We start from the raw sequence: 19860 nt of genomic DNA, 5'->3' as shown, positions 1-19860 counted from the left end.
TGGGGCTCCATGCAAGATCTCACCTCGTGGAGTTGCAATGATCATGAGAACAGTGACAAAGCAGCCCAGAACTACACGGGGGGAACTTGTCAATGATCTCAGGGCAGCTGGAACCATAGTCACCAAGAAAACAATTGGTAACACACTACGCCGTGAAGGACTGAAATCTTGCAATGCCCACAAGGTCCCCCTGCTCAAGGCGGCACGTGTACAGGCCCGTCTGCAGTTTGCCAATGCACATCTGAATGATCCAGAGGAGAACTCAGATGAGACCCAAATCAAGCTCTTTGGCATCAACTCAACTCGCCGTGTGTGGAGGAGGAGGAATGCTGCCTATGAGCCCAAGAACACCATCCCCACCGTCAAACATGGAGGTGGACACATTATGCTTTGGGAGTGTTTTTCTGCTAAGGGGACAGGACACCTTCACCGCATCGAAGGGACGATGGACGGGACCATGTACCGTCAGATCTTGGGTGAGCACCTCCTTCCCTCAGCCAGGGCATTGAGAATGGGTCGTGGATGGGTATTCCAGCATGACAGTGACCCAAAACACACAGCCAAGGCAACAAAGGAGTGGCTCAAGAAGAAGCACATGAAGGTCCTGGAGTGGCCCAGCCAGTCTCCAGACCTTAATCCCATAGAAAATCTGTGGAGGGAGCTGAAGGTTCGGGTTGCCAAGCATCAGCCTTGAAACCTTTCTGACTTGGAGAGGATCTGCAAAGAGGAGTGGGGCAACATCCCTCCTGGGTTGTGTGCAAACCTGGTGGCCAACTACAAGAAACGTCTGACCTCTGTGATTGCCAACAAGGGTTTTGCCACCAAGTACTAAGACATCTTTTGTGAAGGGATCGAATACTTATTTCCCTCACTACAATGCAAATCCATCGCTGACTTTTGGGCACTGGGCTTTTGAGGGTTTGTTTGTTGTTATTCCGTCTCTCACAGCTACAATAAACCTACCATTACAATTATAGCCTGGTCATTTCTGTGTCAGAGGGCAAACGGACAAAATCAGCAGGGGATCAAACACTTATTTCCCTCACTGTGTACTGAGTCAGACCATTGGTTCATCTAACTCAGTACTGTTAACACAGACCGGCAGTGGCTTCTTCAAAGTTGCAGGCAGGAATCTCTCTCAGCCCTAACCTGGAGATGCCGGGGAGGGAGCTTGGAATCTTCTGCATGCAAGCAGGCAGGTGCTCCTCTCAGAGCGACTCCAGTGCTTACGTGCAGTCTCCCATTCAAATACAACCAGGGTGGACCCTGCTTAGCAATGGAGACAGTTCAAGACCAGTTCTCCTCCTCCCCGCTGCTGTGGGGAACACCACTGCAGTATGCTCTGGTAAGCACTAGTAGCACCTTTTTCTTTATTTATAAAGGTGCCTCTCACTGCCTCCCTCAAAGCACCCCATCTCTGTCCCTGGTTGTACACGATGAAGCTTTGCAGGAAATGACTGCTTCTCATACCATAATCACCAGACTTCCATTTTTACAGTTAATCATAGGCTTCTCCTGAGACCTGTTGTACTGTTTGGGGTTTTTTTAAATTGCTCTTTTTAGCTAGCTGTAAACTTGTAACTGTGCATGTTGATATGTGCATATGTTCACATGCACGTGTTGGTGAAGGAATGGGTGCACTCACGCTAAATCCGTGCAGAGGATGTGGGGAAGGCGGCTAAATTTCCATAATGGCTACAAACTGTTGACAGGCTTCCTTAGACAAGTCAGTAGTATCTTTCCTTATTTAGATAGCCCCCAACTAAAATTATTCATAAGCTTGCTGAAAATGAAGAACTATGAGAGCATTTTAAAAAAAAAAAAAAAGAAAGGAAGCTGTTGGGGAAACCCTGGTGAGATACACAAAGATGTCTGTTTCTGGATAAAGTATCGATTTTATTTCCAAAGTTGCTTTTGCTATTAGGTGGTTTTGCTAAGCTGGATAGAGTTTCCTTGGCTATAGCCATTTCCCCTCTGGTTTCCGAAAACACAATAAAGTATCCCATAGTAGAATGTCACTGGGGTAGTACCAATGATATTTGGGCCCCTGTACGGAGGGAGGTGATGATACACCTGCCCTCCTGGCACACCAGCCTGCTCCCGCAATCTGTTTCTATCCTTGGAGGTTAGCCAGTCTGAATATAGCCAATGCCTGTTTGTATAGGGCAAAACTGTGTGGTTGATCTCCATATAAGATTCAGGATTCAACTCTGCGGCCTTACTTGTCTCTGTGGGTAGCATTAGGCTGTAATTGGATGGGCCATCTCCTGGTGGTGGGAATGCTGTGAGTTTTGTTTGTTTGTTTATATTTGAACAGTGCCCCAAACATATGCCTCTGGGCGGTTCACAACAATATAAAACAAATTAAAACAAGAATTAAAATTTTAAAACAGTTTAAACCACAATTTTAGTTAAAAGTATGAGTGAATAAATGTGCCTTTAAAGACTTTTAAAAGCTGTCAGAGATGGGGAGGCTCTTTTTTCAGCAGGGAGCACATTCCACATTGTTGGGGCGGCAACAGAGAAGACCAGTCCCTGAGTGGCCACCAGATGCAACCGCATTAGCAGATGCAAGCCGGTGCAACCACAGATGAACCTCTCCAAATGATCTCAATGGGTCTCATCTTGAAGAAAATCTTCTCTTAAATACCCAAAGCCTAAGCTGTTTAGGGCTTTTTAGGATTCAACCAGCACTTTGTATTTTGCCCAGAAACCTATTGGTAGACAGTGTAGTTCTTTTAATATGGGAGTAATATCATCTCTTTGAGATGACCTGGAGACCAACTTGGCTGCCACATTTTGCATCAGTTGCAGTTTCTGGGCTACATACAAAGGCAGCTCCATGTAGAGCACATTGCAGTAATCAAGTCTGGAGATTGCCAGCATGTGTACTACTGTTCTGAGATCATTTCTCTCAAGAAACGGACGCAGCTGATGTATTGGCCAAAGATGATAGAAAGCACCTCTGGCCACTGCCTCAACCTGAGACACCAGAGAGAGGTTTGGCTCCAGAAGCACCCCCAGACTGCAGAACCTGCTCCTTCTGGGGGAGTGTAACCACACCAGAACTGGCAGGTCAAAATTGTCTCCCAGGTTCTGACCCCACACAATAAGTACCTCTGTCTTATTTGGATTCAGTGTGTGTATGTGTGTTATCCCTCATCCAGCCCATCACTGCCTCCAGGCAGGCATTTAGGGAGGTTATGCCTTCTCTTGATTATGTTCACATGGAGAAATAAATTTGGGTGTCATCAGCATACTGACTGCACCAAATCTACAGATGATCTCTCCCAGCGGTTCCATGTAGATGTTAAAGAGCATTGGAGGCAGTATGGAGCCCTGGGGGATGCCAAATAAAAGTTCACTTTTTGAAGAATTGTCTCCAAGCAACTCCATCTGGAATCTCCCCGAAAGGTAGGAGCAGAACCAAAGCAGTGCCTTCCACTCACAACCCCCTCAGACAGTCTAGAAGGATACTATGGTTGATAGTATCGAAAGCTGCCAAGAGATCCCAAAGGACCAACAGTGTCACACTCCCTCTGTTAATTTCTAATCAGAGATCATCCATCAGGCCAACCAAGACAGTGTCCACCCCATAGCCCACCAAAAAACTAGTTTGAAATGGGTCTAGATAATCAGTTTTCTCCAAGACTGCCTGGAGCTGGGAAGCCACCCTCTCAATTACCTTGCTCAGCAATGGAAGATTGAAGACGGGCCTATAACTGCTTAACTCTGGTTAAGGTTGAAATTGCAATCCCGTCCCACTTCCACAGGGGTGAGGGGCTTGTTAGAATGGTCTGCTCGAGGAGGTTATTGGATCCAATAGGATTCCAAGAAGGCTTGGAAGGATTCTGTTTTGGCTCTGCCAGCGAGTCTGTTGATTCCCTGGTGAAAAGGTGGAATATTGAACTTATCAGGGCAGTAGACATGATCACTCCTAAGTGTCCTACCCGCTTCAAAATTGGCCCCATGGTATATGGAAGAACTGCGGGAGCCGAAGTGGCAAGGTAGAGGACTGGAGCACAAGTGGAGAAAAGCTCTACTTGAATCCAACAGATTACAACATAAAGCACATTTGAAGACCTGTGCTTGGACAATAGATGCAGCAAAGAAGTTATTTCCTCCCCCTCCCCTTGTTGCATCTGCAGAGTTGCCTAGGGTTGTGAGAGGGGTTGTACATGCCCCTCCTCCCTTCAATCAGAACTTGGATTTTAGCCACCAAAAAAATCATTTAAAAAGGTTACAGTGGATGATGGATGGTTCCAAAGTGCAACTGGAGAACCAAGTTTGCCTACCCTAAACTTTTTTAGTTTGTTTGCTTTTAGTTTCATTTTCCATTTGATTCATATTGCTTTCATTTGTACTCATTTTACACCGATTTTGGTTGAGATCCACCCTGCCTTCTAATGCCTGTAACACTGGCATCTTCCAACCAAATTGCACAAGCTTTTTAGGAACTGTAAAGGTTGTGCCATCGAATCTGTGTCGACTCCTGCCAACCACAGAGCACTGTGGTTTTGTTTTGGTAGAATAGAGGAGGGGTTTGCCATTGTCTCCTCCTGCACAGTAAGAGATGATGCCTTTCAGCATCTTCCTATATCGCTGCTGCCCAATATAGGTGTTTCCCATAGTCTGGGAAACATACCAGCCGGGATTCGAAATAGCAATCTCTTGCTTCCTAAGCAAGTTATTTTCCCACTGTGCCATTAGATGGCAATTTAGGGATTGTACTAAATCCTTAAGGCCTCGTACCTGCCAGATTTCAGAAAGCCTGGATACAGGAAACTTGTTTTATGGGTAATTAAATAAGGCACACTAGTATACTATTTGAATGAAAAGAGTAACAGCAACTCTTGTTGCATTCCCCATCCAGCTGATACAGAAGCCCAACCTGGATCACCCAAGTTGCTGCTCACGGAAGTGCCAGTCGTCATGGTTATGGCGCTTCCCACTTCAGACAAATGGAACCATAACCATGTGTGGCCAGCTGGAGGGTGTCAGTGGCAGCTCTGGAGCAGGACTTGCTCCCCGTTTTGGCAGCTGTAGCTGTGAGTGAGCGCTGTGGTGCTTACAAATGTCTGAAAAGAGCTAGAATCTTCAAGTATTCTGCTTTTCTCCCCCTTCCCCTGCTGAAATCTTATGCGTGTCTTATTTAATTGCCTATAGGATGGGTTCTTTGTATCCAGTCTCCCTGAAATCTGGCTGGTATAATGCTTTAAGGATACCATACAAACGCTGAAAAATTTGTGTGGTTTTGTTGAAATACAGTGAAGTTACAGGCATATAAAGATGCAGTGGTCCTCCATTGATCTAGAGGTAAAAGAGTGGAATTGCATTCATTTTCAAAGCAAAACAAATGTGGCCATGTCACTTCTCCAGTCATTTTGGGGAAAAAATGCACTTGCCTAATCTGTATGGAGATCTGCTTCCCCCTGTAAAATATGTGTTCGTGTGCTCCAAAGCTTTTGGTCACAGGGACACATTGATTAGTGCCTATTACCCTAGTGGCTTTCATCAGTGGAGGTGTAGGCTTTAAGTGAGTATGTCAGCTATATATCTTCAAAAGCTACAAGTTTAAAGGCTTTAGGATCAAGCTTTGCATCTTTCCTTTTACATGCTACTGAACTGTGCTTCAAAAAAGAAGGAATTGTGCTTCAAAAATTAAACATGACTTTTCCAAATCTCTAATAATTTATTATTATTAATAATAATAATCCTAAACAGCTTCTTTAGGATTAAATTAATTGGAAATTGAAATCCTAATAGGACTACCTTTGTTGTATGTGGTCTCCTAAACAAAACCTTAATGTTCTAAATATTCTAAGAAATAATCCCATAGTTATGTTGGTGGGTGTCTTTTTGTTTTGTTAAGCACAGTGTGTAATCTTGCTTAGAGTATGCCAAGAGAATTGGTGAATATAAGGTGGGTGGGATGATTACTCTTCCAGTTATGCTGTAAAATGGTTGCTCTATTATCACAGGCTTGGTCAGACCAAATTAAGCCTGAACTTGAGGGAATTGTCGCTATAGTCTTCTGTGCTGCTATGATACTTTTCCTGAAAGAGCACTATTTGAGGGAGAAGATGAGGTCATTCAGTCAGAGTATGCCTGCCAAACTGTATAAATAGATCATGGACAAACACCAATTTTTGTTCCAGTTACAAAGCTGAGGAAAACAAAAAAGAAAAAGAACCCTCAGCAATGATCATTTGCTCTGTGGTTGAAGTTAGTGGGAAAGTAGGCAGAAAATGTGGTTCAGCAGGAGTCTAGTTTCCTGGCATCTCCCCCTCCCCCCCCCCCCGCTTTTGGAGGCAGTTAAATTTTGTGGTATGGTTTGTGATTTGAGTGTAAACTTCCTTTATTCAGAGGTAAACCTAAGTGAAAGTCTTTGATAGATCAAGAATGTCTAATGGAACCTATTATACAATCTTCTTTTTAGTCTACTTTTCAGTAGGCTTATGAGATCACCCAGCATTCTGTGTGTGTGTGTGTGTGTGTGTGTGTGTGTGTGTGTGTGCGCGCGCCCCCCCCCACTTTGTAACGCTTGGAACAATATGAAACAAATCGGGTAAAGTTGTAAGTAAAGCGTGCCATCAAGTCGATTTTGACTCCTGGCACCCACGGAGCCCTGTGGTTTTCTTTGGTAGAATACAGGAGGGGTTTGCCATTTCCTCTTCCTGCACAGTATGAGATGATGCCTTTCAGCATCTTCATATATCTCTGCTGCCCGATATGGGTGTTTCCCATAGTCTGGGAAACATACCAGTGGGGATTCGAACTGCCAACCTTCTGCTTGTTAGTCAAACATTTCCCCACGTAGGGACACCTTAATGGCGTAGTTTGTGATTATGTCATCCATCCCGATTCAAGATGGTGGATGTTAACTTTTGAGGCACAAGTGGGCTAACCTGTGAACAGTCTAACTGATTTGAACCAAATTTGCTATTGCTGTAGGGACACATAGGCATGCCCCAGTGGCGCAGTTTGTGATGATGTCATTCACCCTGATTCAAGATGGTGGATGTGTGAACATTTGACATGAAAGTGGGCTATCTTGTGGCCGTGTTTTACCGATTTGAACTAAATGAGGTACAGTTGTAGTGTGTGACACATAAGGATACCTCAGTGGTGTAGTTTGTGTTGATGTCATCCACCCCAGTTTAAGATGGTAGACATGTAAATTTTTGAGGTGCAAGTGGGCTAACTTGTGAATTGCTTAACTGAATTGAACCACATAGGAACATAGGAAATTGCCATATACTGAGTCAGACCATTGGTCTATCTAGCTCAGTATTGTCTTCACAGACTGGCAGTGGCTTCTCCAAGGTTGCAGGCAGGAATCTCTCTGAGCCCTATCTTGGAGAAGCCAGAGAGGGAATTTGAAGCCACTCTGGGAAGAGCAGAAGGTTTCATCCCCTGAGGGGAATCTCTTGCAGTGCTCACACATCAAGTCTCCCATTCAGATGCAACCAGGGCAGACCCTGCTTAGCTACGGGGACAAGTCATGCTTGCTACCATTTGCTACACCTGTATGGACACACAGGGATATCCCAGTGGTGTAGTTTGTAATTATGTCATCCACCCTGATCCAAGATGGTGGATGCATGAACATTTGAGGCACAGGAAAGCTAACTTGTGGACCTCGATTTGAACCTAATTTAGTCTAGTTGTAGAGACAGTGAAAGGAAAGTAGGCAGATGAGTTCTTACTATAACAAATTGTTTATGTATGGAGTCATTGCGTGACCTTCAGGATTGCATGACCTCGCTACACTTTCACTCTTTGTGGGTTAAAAAAAAGTCCTTTAAAGTCTTGGTATCTTAAATCAGAAAGAAGCAGTTTTGAATTAGTTTAGGACAAGTTTGGGCAAACTTGGCCCTCCAGTTGTTGTTGAACACCATTGTCCATCATCCCCAGCCACAAATTATTGTGGCTGGGAAAGAGGGGAGTTGTAATTCAACAGCCTGGGGTGTGGGGATCAAGTTTGCCCACCCTTCGTTTGAGAGGATTGAAGAGACAGAAGGCAGCTGCTAGAGGAAAGTAGAGAGACTTTTCTTTAGCAATAGCCTGGTTCACAAGTTAAATAGGAAAGTAGATGGAGAATGTAGTTCAGCATGAATCTAGCTTCCTTTCATTTGTTTTGATTGTGAGATGCAATGAAAGTCTAATTGGATCCTCTCCCTCAAATCTAGGTGCTTATGTCCTCTTCAGGGGATCTGCTTTCCTTTCTGCCAGTATCCTAACCAAATAACTTTGTGGTTAACCTCTATGTTTTCTCTCAGAGTCCATTCAAACAAGTTAGTGCATTCCTCCAATGGGATTTATTGTTTCTCAGAATGCTTTGTGGGAATTACTTGATTTGAAGGTGTCCCTATGTGCATTTCCTGGGAAACTGACTTATCGGGGGGGGGGGGTATGTCTTCTAGTCTAGGGATGTGTACAAGTAGATTGGGATATGCTGGTAGATCTCCAGGTTATATGCAATAGATTAACAGGGATTTCTAGAACACCTCACCCTTGGGGCAGGCAACCCAGCTTGTCCTTGGCATTCTTCTATGTGACAGCCATACATATATTTGACAACAATGTAGCATAACTCTCTTTAGTCTCTCTTTTCCAAGCTAAACATACCCAGATCTACTCCTTAACTGTTCCTTACAGGATTTCGTTTCCAGACATCTTGACATCTTTGTTGCCCCTTTCCTGAATCTGTTTCTATTTATCAATGGCCTTCTTAAAATGTAGTGTGCAGCACTGGGCACGGTATTCCAACTAACCCGTGCAGAATAGCATGGAACGATCACTGCTTATGATCTGACACGGTACATCTGTTAATACAGCCCAAGATTATATTAGCTTTTTAAGCAGCTGTATCACATTGCTGGCTCATATTCAACTTGGTTGTCCCCTAAGACAGGGATCCTCAATGTTGGGCCCCCAGATGTTCTTGGACTTCAACTCCCATAATCCCCAGGCTCAGTGGCCTTTGGCTGGGGATTATGGGAGTTGAAGTCCAAGAACATCTGGGGGCCCAGCGTTGAGGATCCCTGCCCTAAGAGACTTGGGGGCCCTCTTGCATGTTCTCCTGCCAGACTAGTCTCCCCCCATTCAAAGAGCTGCTGCTTGTGGCTGCCTCACACCTATACCTTTCCTCCCAATATTTGCAAAGTCTGATCTTAAAATATTGCAAGTTCATATGATTTCGGGTCTGGCTAATGGGGTTTGGTGTTATATGTTGTATTTAGTCACATAGTCATTTGTATACTCTGTGCATTTTTAAATTGCAAGATGCTTTGAGTATGGGCATTAACTCATAAATCTGAGTAAATAATGTATTGCTTTTTTATTTAATAATAAAAGCAAAGGCTAAAAACAGTTAGATCTTCTTACTTCCCCTCCCCCCCTTTTCTTCTTGATGCTCAAGGGCAAAATTGGTTCTTCTGATCTTTGGCTTAAAAAGTTTTAAGGGGATCTGCTGTACCCTTTTGCAACTTCACTATTTCTGTGCAGTAGGATATAACAAATATGGACTGTGGTAGGCACTGAAGCATCTAAAGTTCAAACTAGCCTCCTGCATCCTACATTATGAATGTATATTTGTTTCACTAAGTTCCTGATAAGTTGGCCAAACTGAAAATTAAATTGGTTTCCTAAAAGTATCTTTTAAGGATGAGTTGTTAGATTTTGTGTATTCCCTGCTGTTTCTCCATGAATATGCAACAATGGTAATCCCCAAAGCAGTTCACAGCTTTGAGAAGGTGGTCCTATTGCTGATAAAGTGGAAATTCTCTTACCCTGAGGATTTCAAATGCGTTTATGGGATGCAAGAGCTTCTAAAAACTTTTTTCTTTTCCCTTGTTGGCACTTGTATTATTTCATCTACCCCACTACAGCAGATTAACCCAGTACAGAGTTATTGTTGTTACATCCTGTTTTCAATTCCAGAGTTTTAATGAAGCTGCTTGTTAAAAGGTATTCACTGAATTCCTTGCTTAAGCAGCAATATTGTGATCTGGCCTGCCAGGCAAGTGATGACTGTAATAATATATTGTTTCTTTCTCCTTCCTTCCTTTCTTTGTAAAAGAACACCTGGATTAGTCTTTAAAGACTTCCACTTGGCCTGAAACCGTAAAATCTACTGGTTTTGAAAGGCATTCTGTTTTTTGCTTTCGTACTTCTCTATGGAATGCTAAAACTAGGCTTAAAACAGCTACATAAAGCATTCTAATATGCCTTCTGAACTAATAAAAGCTGTACAAAATAACACAGCAAGCATTACCAAACATATTACTTCAGCAGCCTGCCTACTGTGAGCAGCTTGCAGTATTTTGTGTGCACTTTGAACACTTAGCCGTTTCATTTTGTTTGTTTTTTGTCTTTGCAAGCTCCACCCTGCCACCCACCACACCCCATTTTTAACGTAGCTTTCCTGAAAGCGATAAGAGTTCTCGGGAATGTAGCCAGTGAAAGTACAAAAAAAGAAAGTATTGTCTAATTTGGATTAGGACTGTTCTACTCTGCTTATTTTCTTTTTTTATCATTTATTTTCCAAAAATGAATATACATATACAATTAAAATAAACATCCATTATAAATAAGTTCACACACTATTCAATTTCACATGCTCCAAAAACAATAATTTTAGACAACACCCCTTTAGATAACTGTTCTTCAACCCATTAAAATCAGAAACTGATTTGATGATGATGATGATGATTACATTTATATCCTGCTTTTCCTCCAAGGAGCCCAGAGCGGTGTAGTACATACTTGAGTTTCTCCTCACAACAACCCTGTGAAGTAGGTTAGGCTGAGAGAGAAGTGAGTGGCCCAGAGTCACCCAGCTAGTATCATGGCTGAATGGGGATTTGAACTCGGGTCTCCTCGGTCCTAGTCCAGCACTCTAACCACTACACCACACTGGCTCTCATAGACAATTCATGGACTGATTCATAAACAAAAAACAGACTTCAACAGTGGTACAAAATATAATAGCCTGCAGAAGGTTGAAGTTCAAATAAAATTAAAAGAGATATTTGTATAGATGGGAGGGTGGAGGGGAAGAAGGGGTCATTCTAATAAATCAGAAATATCCTGAAAGTTCAGATTTGATAAATTGCATATGATAACTCATTTAGATATAAAGAACAAATTATGTTAGGCATGATCACACAAATCCTTCATGTTACTTTTAACTCTGCTTGTGGGTGGACTTTTCAGCACTCCATATCTAGGTGGTTGTAGTGGGGGCAACCCACTGAGTGATATTTTGATAGCTAATTTGAATATATGGTTGCATGTAATGGTGAGCACAGTACATGCCAGACAGCTGTTCGTGGTTGTGTTTTAGAAATGGCTTCTTCCCATTTGTGTTGGAAGAAGTTGAGTAAGAGGGAAAATCTTTCTATGTGTAAAAGTCCTGATGTGAGAGAATGTTCAGGTTTCCCGAGGTCTCAGACAGTGGCCTGGGGCGGGTTGGTGAGGTGAGTCTTAAAGCTCCTTCTACCTTTTAGCACCCTACATGTTGCAGTAGGTGTGGTCTTTGCGAGTGTGTCCTTTCACCTCTCTATGTAGCGTGTGTATTGTAAAGAGAGTTGGAGAACTGGGTTGTCTTCTGATTGATTATGTACTGAGAAGCCTTAGTGGCCACGTGGTCAGGATGCTGACTAAATTATGTAGAATCTACAAAAACCAAACAATACTTAGTTTTTGCACTGTGCTGCACTTCACATAACTTTGATGTAATTCCTATAACTAATCTTTAAGGCAGGGCACTTCTAACATTATAATTTGGAGGAATGAGGCCAAGAAAGAATGGCTTGCCTAAAGCCATCCAGTTAGTTGCTAGGCTGAGATGTGAACTGAGGACTTTCTGGATTATCCTCTTAACTACGTAACGTAGATAGACCATTCCAGATATCAGTGGCTGTGTCTGATCTATGAGATGTGCAAATACTGGGTGCTGGGCAATGCTTCTGCTTTATGGACTCTGGACTGGAAAAATGTGTATGCCTCAACTGCATGCTAATTAGCCCCTGCCTTGGGCAGATTATTCTCATTTGTGCATTGAAATGAGGGCATTGCTTTCTAGCTGAAAACTCTTTTGAATGGAATGGTGGTATTGGAGCTGCGATTTGAAAACAATAACCTATTTGAAAATGCAGGGTGTTTTCTCAAAAATAAAGCATGTACCAGAGCTGCAAATGGGCATCCATGAGGTGAATTATTATTAGATGCCAGTTTGTGCAGTTAGCTTTGTCTTGCTTAATGACTGCATACTACTTACCCCTTAAGTACAGGTTGGTATGGTTCCTATTAAAGCTAGAGTCTTTAAAAAAATAATAATAATCTTGAAGTTGTGTAGCATTGCTAACAAGGCAAGTTTGCTGAATGACTTTACTTTTCACTATATTCAGAGGTAGCTTGGTAATCTTGTTATATAAAATTATAATTGTGCTGAATGTTTCCAGTAGCGTTCTCAGTACAAAGTGTTTCCTAAAGGTGTAATTTTTATTTTTTTAAAAAGCTTAAATAAAACTGTCTTGGAAATTTACCACCCACCCCATCCCATTACTCTGGCAAAAGCTTGTGTGCATACCGGTGGTTGATGGGACAGCAGTCTTGCAAAGTAATGGCAGAAAAATGCAAATGTTGGAGATTAATGATTTGGGTTTTTTTTAAGAGTTGTATGTTGGCCTAAATTTTGAAACCAGATATCAGTCAGCTAACTTGACATCTGTGTTGGTGGCTTCCAGTAGAGTAGTTCTGAATTTGGACTGGTACTCCTTTTTAGGACAAGTCATGGATTATTTTAAAAATAGGTTGTTGATGAATTTCATGTTGTTCATGGTAAGTGGTCAAACTAGATGTGACAGGATATCTATCTGTGTATCTGTCCCAGTCACGCATAAAACAGGAGGAAGTATCTATTCCTTTTTACACGAGGAGCATGTGTGAATGGGAGTAAAACACACCATCTTTCCTGCCCTGCTTTGGGCTCTGTTGCTTTGAGTAACTTTCTCCTGGTTCAGTCACCTCTGATGTTGGAGCAGCAGGGAGAAAACTGTTTAACGCAATGAAGCACTGAAAGGTAAGGGAGGAGTCGGTAGATGGCTTTTGCTCCCTACTTTACACTTGCTTTCATGTAGAGTGGAGAAGAAACCCTTCTCCCAACTTTATCTTAAATTGAGCTAAACTTCTTCTTCACCCCAATCACAGATTAAAAATTTGCTTCCCCATCCTTCTGCAAATTGGTAGGACTGAGAATGATCTAGGGCTCTGGTAAAGGTGGCGGCTGCTGAGCAGAAGGATTGGACACTGTGGTTGCTTCATCCTTATACCAGATCTGGAGAAATTATTTACAAGATGGGGTTTTGCTCCCGGTTTGTGTCCAGAGCCTGCCAATGCCTAGAGGTATCCTGAAGCTATGTGGGCTTTTTGGTTAGCGGAGAACCTTCCAATATTCCATTTCAAGCATTTAAGAGTGTGAAATATCAGAAATGGTGCAGAATGGCTGAACTCCGTTCAGATGTTGGTGGAAATCATACTTACACCACTCCACACTTCTAGAAGGGCATTTTCCCTTCCCTGCTTGTTGTACACCTTCAACCCTTGACCTCAGCAGAAGACAGTAGTCTCTCCTTACAGTCCCAATGCTATGAGTAGCTTGCAGTTTCTTCTCATTCTGGTGTCCCTGGAAAAAGGAAACAAGCGTAATGATGGCAGTGTCACTGAACCAAACTATTAAAAATACATCGGGATGCATTTGTTTGCTTGTAACTGGCCTAATGAAATGATGTTTCTCTTGTTCTCCTCTTCCCCTGCATCATGCAGATGATGAGCTGAAACCAACCATGGAGGAGTATTTTTGTGTGTGCGAAGGCATGTCCTGTGGGAATGGAGACCACTGCAAAGGCTGGAAGTGCTTTGCCTCCTTGAGTATCAACAATGGTGCTCCAGTGTATCAGAAGGGCTGCTTTCGAGGATATGAACAAGGCAAGATGACTTGCAAAACTCCTCCCACTCCTGATCAAGCAGTCGAATGCTGTGAGGGAAACTTTTGTAATGTGAATATCACGGCACAGCTGCCTACAAAAGGTGAATGCTTATTTTGCTTCTAAAAATGCTAATCTTATTGCTCAGTCATTGCTCTGGATCCCTGAAGTTCCAGAGGCCTGGATGTCTCGCAAGACTTGTGTTCAAGATCAGGAGCATGCACAATCTATGAAGGCCTATTTAAGGCCAACAGACCAGGACAAGGGAGGTGCCACCAGAGCAGAGGACTTAATCATCAGGAGGGGAAGGAGGAGAAAAAGTGGCAATTAAACCCCCTTCTTATCAAGGGCAATTGAGGCGCTTCTTGGGAGTGCTCCACTTCTAAGCCAGCAAGAGGGGACAACCCATGGGAGGGCAATATGAGGCCTCACATGGACCAGTCCTTGACTGGTGTCCCCCACCGTAGCCTCAGTAGATCTGGGAATGGGTCATGTGGAAGTGAAAAATCCATTGGGGTGTGATATTATTATACATCTGTGTGTCTGTGCAAGGCTTGCACAACTTTGGCCTTCCTGCAGATGCTGGACTCCAACTACCATCATATCTGACTATTGGCCACTGTAACTGGATGATGAGAGTTGGAGTCCAGCAACAGCTGGAGGGCCAAAGTTGTGCAGCCCTGGGCTATGAGGATGATGTGTGGGTTCAGGATTCCAGTTACAGGAAGAGACCCAGAGTACAGGGTTGGTACTGCATTGAGGCAGGAGTGTGCATGCCAGGCAAGATGAGAATGAGAATCTGGAGCTGATACAGTTACCTTGAGACATGGTTGAATTGGGTTCATTTTATCCAAAGGCTGTATTGTGGGATGAGCCTGATATCTGGTGTGGAGCAAGGAAAAAGAGAAGGCTATAAACCAGTAAATGCCGTGAGCAGAAAGCCAACTGGAGTCTAACAATGGGAGGCAAGACAGGAATATGTGTTGAGAGGCGGGGATATTGGTTAAGGGCAGGGGCTCCCAGCCTTGGGATGTCGTTGGACTACAACTCCCATCCACAATAGTTGATGGTGCATTGTGCCTAGGGATGATGGGACATGTAGTCCAACATCAGGGGTCCCATGGTTGGGGACAATGCGGGGCAAGAGTCGGAAGTAGAAAGGAGGCAAGCTGTATAGCAAGCCCACTGGAGATTAGGCACTTAAGCAATCATCGGGATCTTGCTCATGCAAAGTTTGGAATAAGTATATTATTATAAAGTATAAAGCATGACGTTCTCTCAAAGCATAAGATAAAAGTCTCCCGCCAAGCAATTTGTGGACAGCATCAAAGTTCAAGAGCTGTCAGATTCAGTGTTGCCTATTGGACTGTTTGATGTTCTTGTAGTAATTGGATTTCTACCAATGCCAGAGCAACTTCTGTCATTGTGATAAGACCTATGTTAGCACCAGGGCTGGAGAGAAGCATTTAAAATGTTTCGGTTTTAGCATCTCATTTAGGGAGTGGGGCAGCCAGGTGCCTTGGTTTGTTCCAGCCCTGTTTATCGCAGAGTCATTGTAAGCCAGCTGAATTCTGCATTTAGATTTGTTTCCGAGGGGTTTACAGTAAATATGCACAAGCAAGTGTGGACTGTCCTTGGGTTTACCTCTTGAATTGATTTTGTCAGCATTGTCTGGTAGAAGAGCCTAACCTCCTCTCTCTTGTTTTACTTCTTTCACAAAGGGCATCCGCTTCACGGGGTAGCCGTGGGTTACACCATGGAGACGCTTGTCGTTTTTATACTGGCTCCGGTCATGGTGCTGTTCATATTTTCTGCAGTGGCTGTGCTGATTATCCGAAAAGTGCAGCAGCACCATATGGAGCGGCTCAATTCAAGGGATGCAGAATACGGAACAATTGAGGGACTCATAGCCTCAAATGTGGGTGACAGCACACTGGCAGTAAGTAAAGCTTGCCTTATGATCTGTTACTATTCATGTAATGTTTTCCTCCTTCAGTTTCTGATCAGACTGCCAAAAATGTGACTTGTGAAATATTGAGTACTATAAAACCTCTCCTTTTTCACAGCTGCCTTAGGAAAGCCTGATCTCAAGACATAGCTAGGCCAGCGTGTTGGAGTGGGTAGGGAATCAAACTGGTTTGGCCTGATCCCAGTTCCCACATGGCTGTTAAGAAAATCAGGGGCAATCACAGAGACGTGCTTTGCTTGCATGAGTCTGAAGTTCAGTCCCTAGCATCTCCAAGTCAGGCAGGGAAAGAGAAAGATCACTCTCTGAAACTTTGGAGAACCTCTGCGAGTCAGTACATAGGAACGTAAGAAATTGCCTTATACCAAGTCAGACCATGGGTCCATCTAGCTCAGTACTGTCTACATTGCTGGGCAGCAACTTTCCACGTTTTCAGGCAGGAGTCGTCTTCCCTAGCCCTACCTGGAGATGCCAGAGATTGAATCTGTGCAGTGCAAATGCTCTACCACTGAGCTATGGCCCCATCCCTGGTGTGTAGACAAGGGCTGCAGAACATCAACTCGCTAGCTGCTGTTGGACGATCACCCGTGGCTATTGGCTACTGTGACTGGGGATGATGGGAGATGTAGTCCAACTACAGCTGGAAGGGCAATGTTCTGCAACCTTGGTGTAGACAATATTGAACTAGATGGACCAGTAGTCTGATTCAGTTTGTTTGACAAAATGGGATAAGTCCTCGAGTTCCTTGGAGGGATGTGAAGGCGGGGGAAAGAAATAATAAGCAACCCCTCTTGATTGTGATGTAGCATTCTGCGTGTGGCAGTGAACTAGCAAGGTTTGATGCTACAGAAACTGGAAATTCACGAAGCTGAAAGAGAACTGTTGGCTTAAACAGCTTAACACAAAATGGCCATGATTCAGATTGCTCCTTAAGTATGCCGAAGGTCTTGTTTGCTCACAGCAGGAATTTTGACTCTCTTTCTTTTCATTTGAGCTGCACACTCATGTATTGCCTCAAACTCCACCTGGGATTTCTGCACATTTCAGAAGTAGTTTGCCATGCAACTGTGGGTGGTGTCGTTTTTCATTTGAAAAAAAGAGTCAAAAGCTCCCTCTGGGTGCACAGAGCTATTTGTACAGCTCCCCAGAATGTACCCAACCTGTTACTTAAGGCGGGGGGACATACACTTAAAGCTTCACAGCTTTCTTTCAGGCATAAGAGTGGCAAGAGCTATTCTTTTCTTCCTGTTATTTTATTGCAGGCTGGAAGAGACAGCTTTTTAGGTTTAGGAATAAAGAAGGGAAAAGCCCCATCTGGATTTCATTTTTGGCTTCATGTATTGTAATGAAGGAGAAATTGTATAATAGTTCTACAGTGCTTTTTATATGTTAAGTTGCTGTTAAAAATGTATTATAGTAGAAAAAAGAAAATGGGCCTATTGGAGACTGGGTAGGGTGGGGGTAGGAGTGGGGGGCGGGGATTGCTCGTGATATGGCCCTTGTCTCCCACCTAGACTTGGGATTAGATATTTTCCTGCACAAGGGTCTTGTGCTCAGCGCAAACTTGTAGCTTGGAGAGCTGGGGGAAGCTGTTCCTGATGGTGAGTTTGTTTATTTATTTATTGTTAAAAATTTATATACCGCCTTTCATTAAAACAACCCCAAGGCAGTTTACAGCAAAAATTTAAAAACAAAATTGTAAGATCATAAACAAGTTTATCGTTAGAGGACAAATTTCAAACTGCTCTTAAGGGGTCTAGTTGATCCTTAGTGTTCAGCTAGAGCCCTTAATGGCTGTGGACTTAGGCCTGGTTTATACATGCAGCAGACTGAGGTGGTAGAATGAACCATACCACTTTAGAAAGCTGGGCGGGGTGGTGGTGGTGGTGGTTACAAATTCGAATTTTCTGTGTAAAACATTACCTGCAAAAAAGGAAAGCTAGCACAGCAGCGAGTGAGCTGGTCTAGGAACTTTATCAGTTTGCTAGCTTTAAAAAAAAATTGCAGGGAATCTTTTTTTTTTTTTTTTAACATGGAGAGGCATTTTAAAATAGTATATTTCACAACTCAAAGTGGTTCTGTCCACTCTACCACCTCATTGTACTGCTTGTATACAGAGGTACACCTAGGTAATTTTGGAGCCTGGACCTAAAGGCCTTTGGAGGGCCGCCCCCCTTAATATTAAGCATCATCATACTTGGCCGGGCAACCACACCACCTGGGACAGTCTAAATTGGATGTGGAGGCCCCCAGGGTCTGTGGAGGCCCTGGACTTCGGCCCAGGAGTCCAGGGGTAAGAGTTCCTCTGCTTGTATAGACCAGGCCTCAATCAAGAGATGTAAAAGTGGGGGAAATATCATTAATTCCTGCCCCTTTATGACAAACTAGATCTCCTATGGATGTAGTGGCATAGCTGGAGATGCCTCTGGTGGAGTGGGGTGCCAGTTGCCTGGGGAGGGTTGGTACACGGAGCCTGACTGCTTCTGGCTAGCTTCCCCCTTTTTAGGGACTGCTTCCCTGAACAGTAGAGCTGAGGACTCGAGCAGTGGTAGTTTGAACACGCTCCCTGAAAACACATGCCTTACAGTGCTGTGAATGCGGCGTATTCGGAATATTTCCTCCATGCTTCCCAGTGTCTTCATTTTAGAAGTTTTTTCACAACTGGGGCATGTCCTGGTGATATCAGCACTGCCTTGCTTTCCATGGCTGGTTTCCCAGTGACTTGCTGCTTCCTTCTTTGGCTTGTCTGGCCGAGCAGGCAGGCTATCCCATGTGGCAGAGCCGCATTCCTCTCTCCCCATGGGTTGGGCATCACAAGGGCAATGACTAGGGATGCTAAGATTAATAAGCACCAAAGAATGCCGCTAGAAAGTCTCATTTTGGTGCTGGATCCCAGACACATCGAAATGACTGACTAGCTGCCTAACCGACTGAGTTAGTGCTGCTTGTGGCAGGGTTAGATAAGCCGCCTTCAAGGATCCAAAGGAATCAGAATTCCTCCATCTTGCTGAAAAGATGGTGACTGGGTGGTGAAAAGGTGTGGGCATCTGCCCAAACCTGAACTGCTACCCACGCTTGCGAATTGCTTGGTCATCATCTTGCCTCGTCGCTATTGAGAACATATGGCACAAAGGCAGCCGCATGAAAGCTCCCCGAGTCTTCCTTAAATCGAAAGTGGCAGCTGCCATCAAAACAAAGGTGCTTGAGCGACAGCCAGCTGTGGACTTCTCGGCCTCAGCGGCAGTGAAGGAAAATATAAATGGTGGGATGTGTGTGGCTGGTTCAGCAGACTTGCAGGCTGCTTATCATTCAGTAGGTGTTAGTCTTCAAACAAAGCAATGGCATTAGTAGCAGGCTTATGAGTGTCTACTATGGATAACTCAATACTTTTTTTTTTTTTGCCCTAGAGGGAAATTTGGATCATATTATTGTCCTAACTCAATTTAGAGCAGTCACTGAGGAAGATGCTGTATTGAAATGTGTCTGCTGTACATGGAAAATTAGGAAGAACAAAGGATTTTTAGTACAGTCAAGACCAACTTGTGGACACTAGAATAATATGAACATAAGAGTATTGATGATTATAAGCCTGCAATATCTCTGTGGATACTAAAGAGCAAAGTTGTCAGACTGTATAGTAATGTTTTAAATGTGTTATCAAGTCATTGCTATATTCTAAAGAATACCTATGGTTATTTATGTGGATAGATATTTTGTGGATCATTAGTTTAAAAATGATCCACAAAATATCTCTCTACACAAATGGGTTTTATGGATTTTGGATTTTAATGTGTGTGCATAACTATGTATTTAAATCTCTAAGCACAGTTGATCCTCTTCAGTCATTGAGACAGATCAAAACCATGGGGAAAGAATAGTGGAGAGAGAGTGTGGCTTATC

At 43.5% G+C, this 19860-nt stretch overlaps 1 protein-coding gene across 5 annotated transcripts in view; it reads left to right on the top strand.

The window, feature by feature from the left end:
* The window catches only part of ACVR1 (activin A receptor type 1), a 248157-nt gene that overhangs the window by 205443 nt on the left and 22854 nt on the right, over window positions 1-19860 (top strand). For all 5 annotated transcript variants that reach the window (XM_053259716.1, XM_053259730.1, XM_053259700.1 and 2 more), the window contains 2 exons: window positions 13834-14097; window positions 15716-15933. In XM_053259716.1, coding sequence (XP_053115691.1) covers window positions 13834-14097; window positions 15716-15933 — 482 coding nt within the window. The remainder of the gene's footprint in view (window positions 1-13833; window positions 14098-15715; window positions 15934-19860) is intronic.

Source organism: Hemicordylus capensis, chromosome 1 (assembly GCF_027244095.1).
Source record: "Hemicordylus capensis ecotype Gifberg chromosome 1, rHemCap1.1.pri, whole genome shotgun sequence".
Lineage (NCBI taxonomy): Eukaryota > Metazoa > Chordata > Lepidosauria > Squamata > Cordylidae > Hemicordylus > Hemicordylus capensis.
Note: the sequence above shows the minus strand (reverse complement) of the source record. Positions and strands in the feature narration are given on the sequence as shown.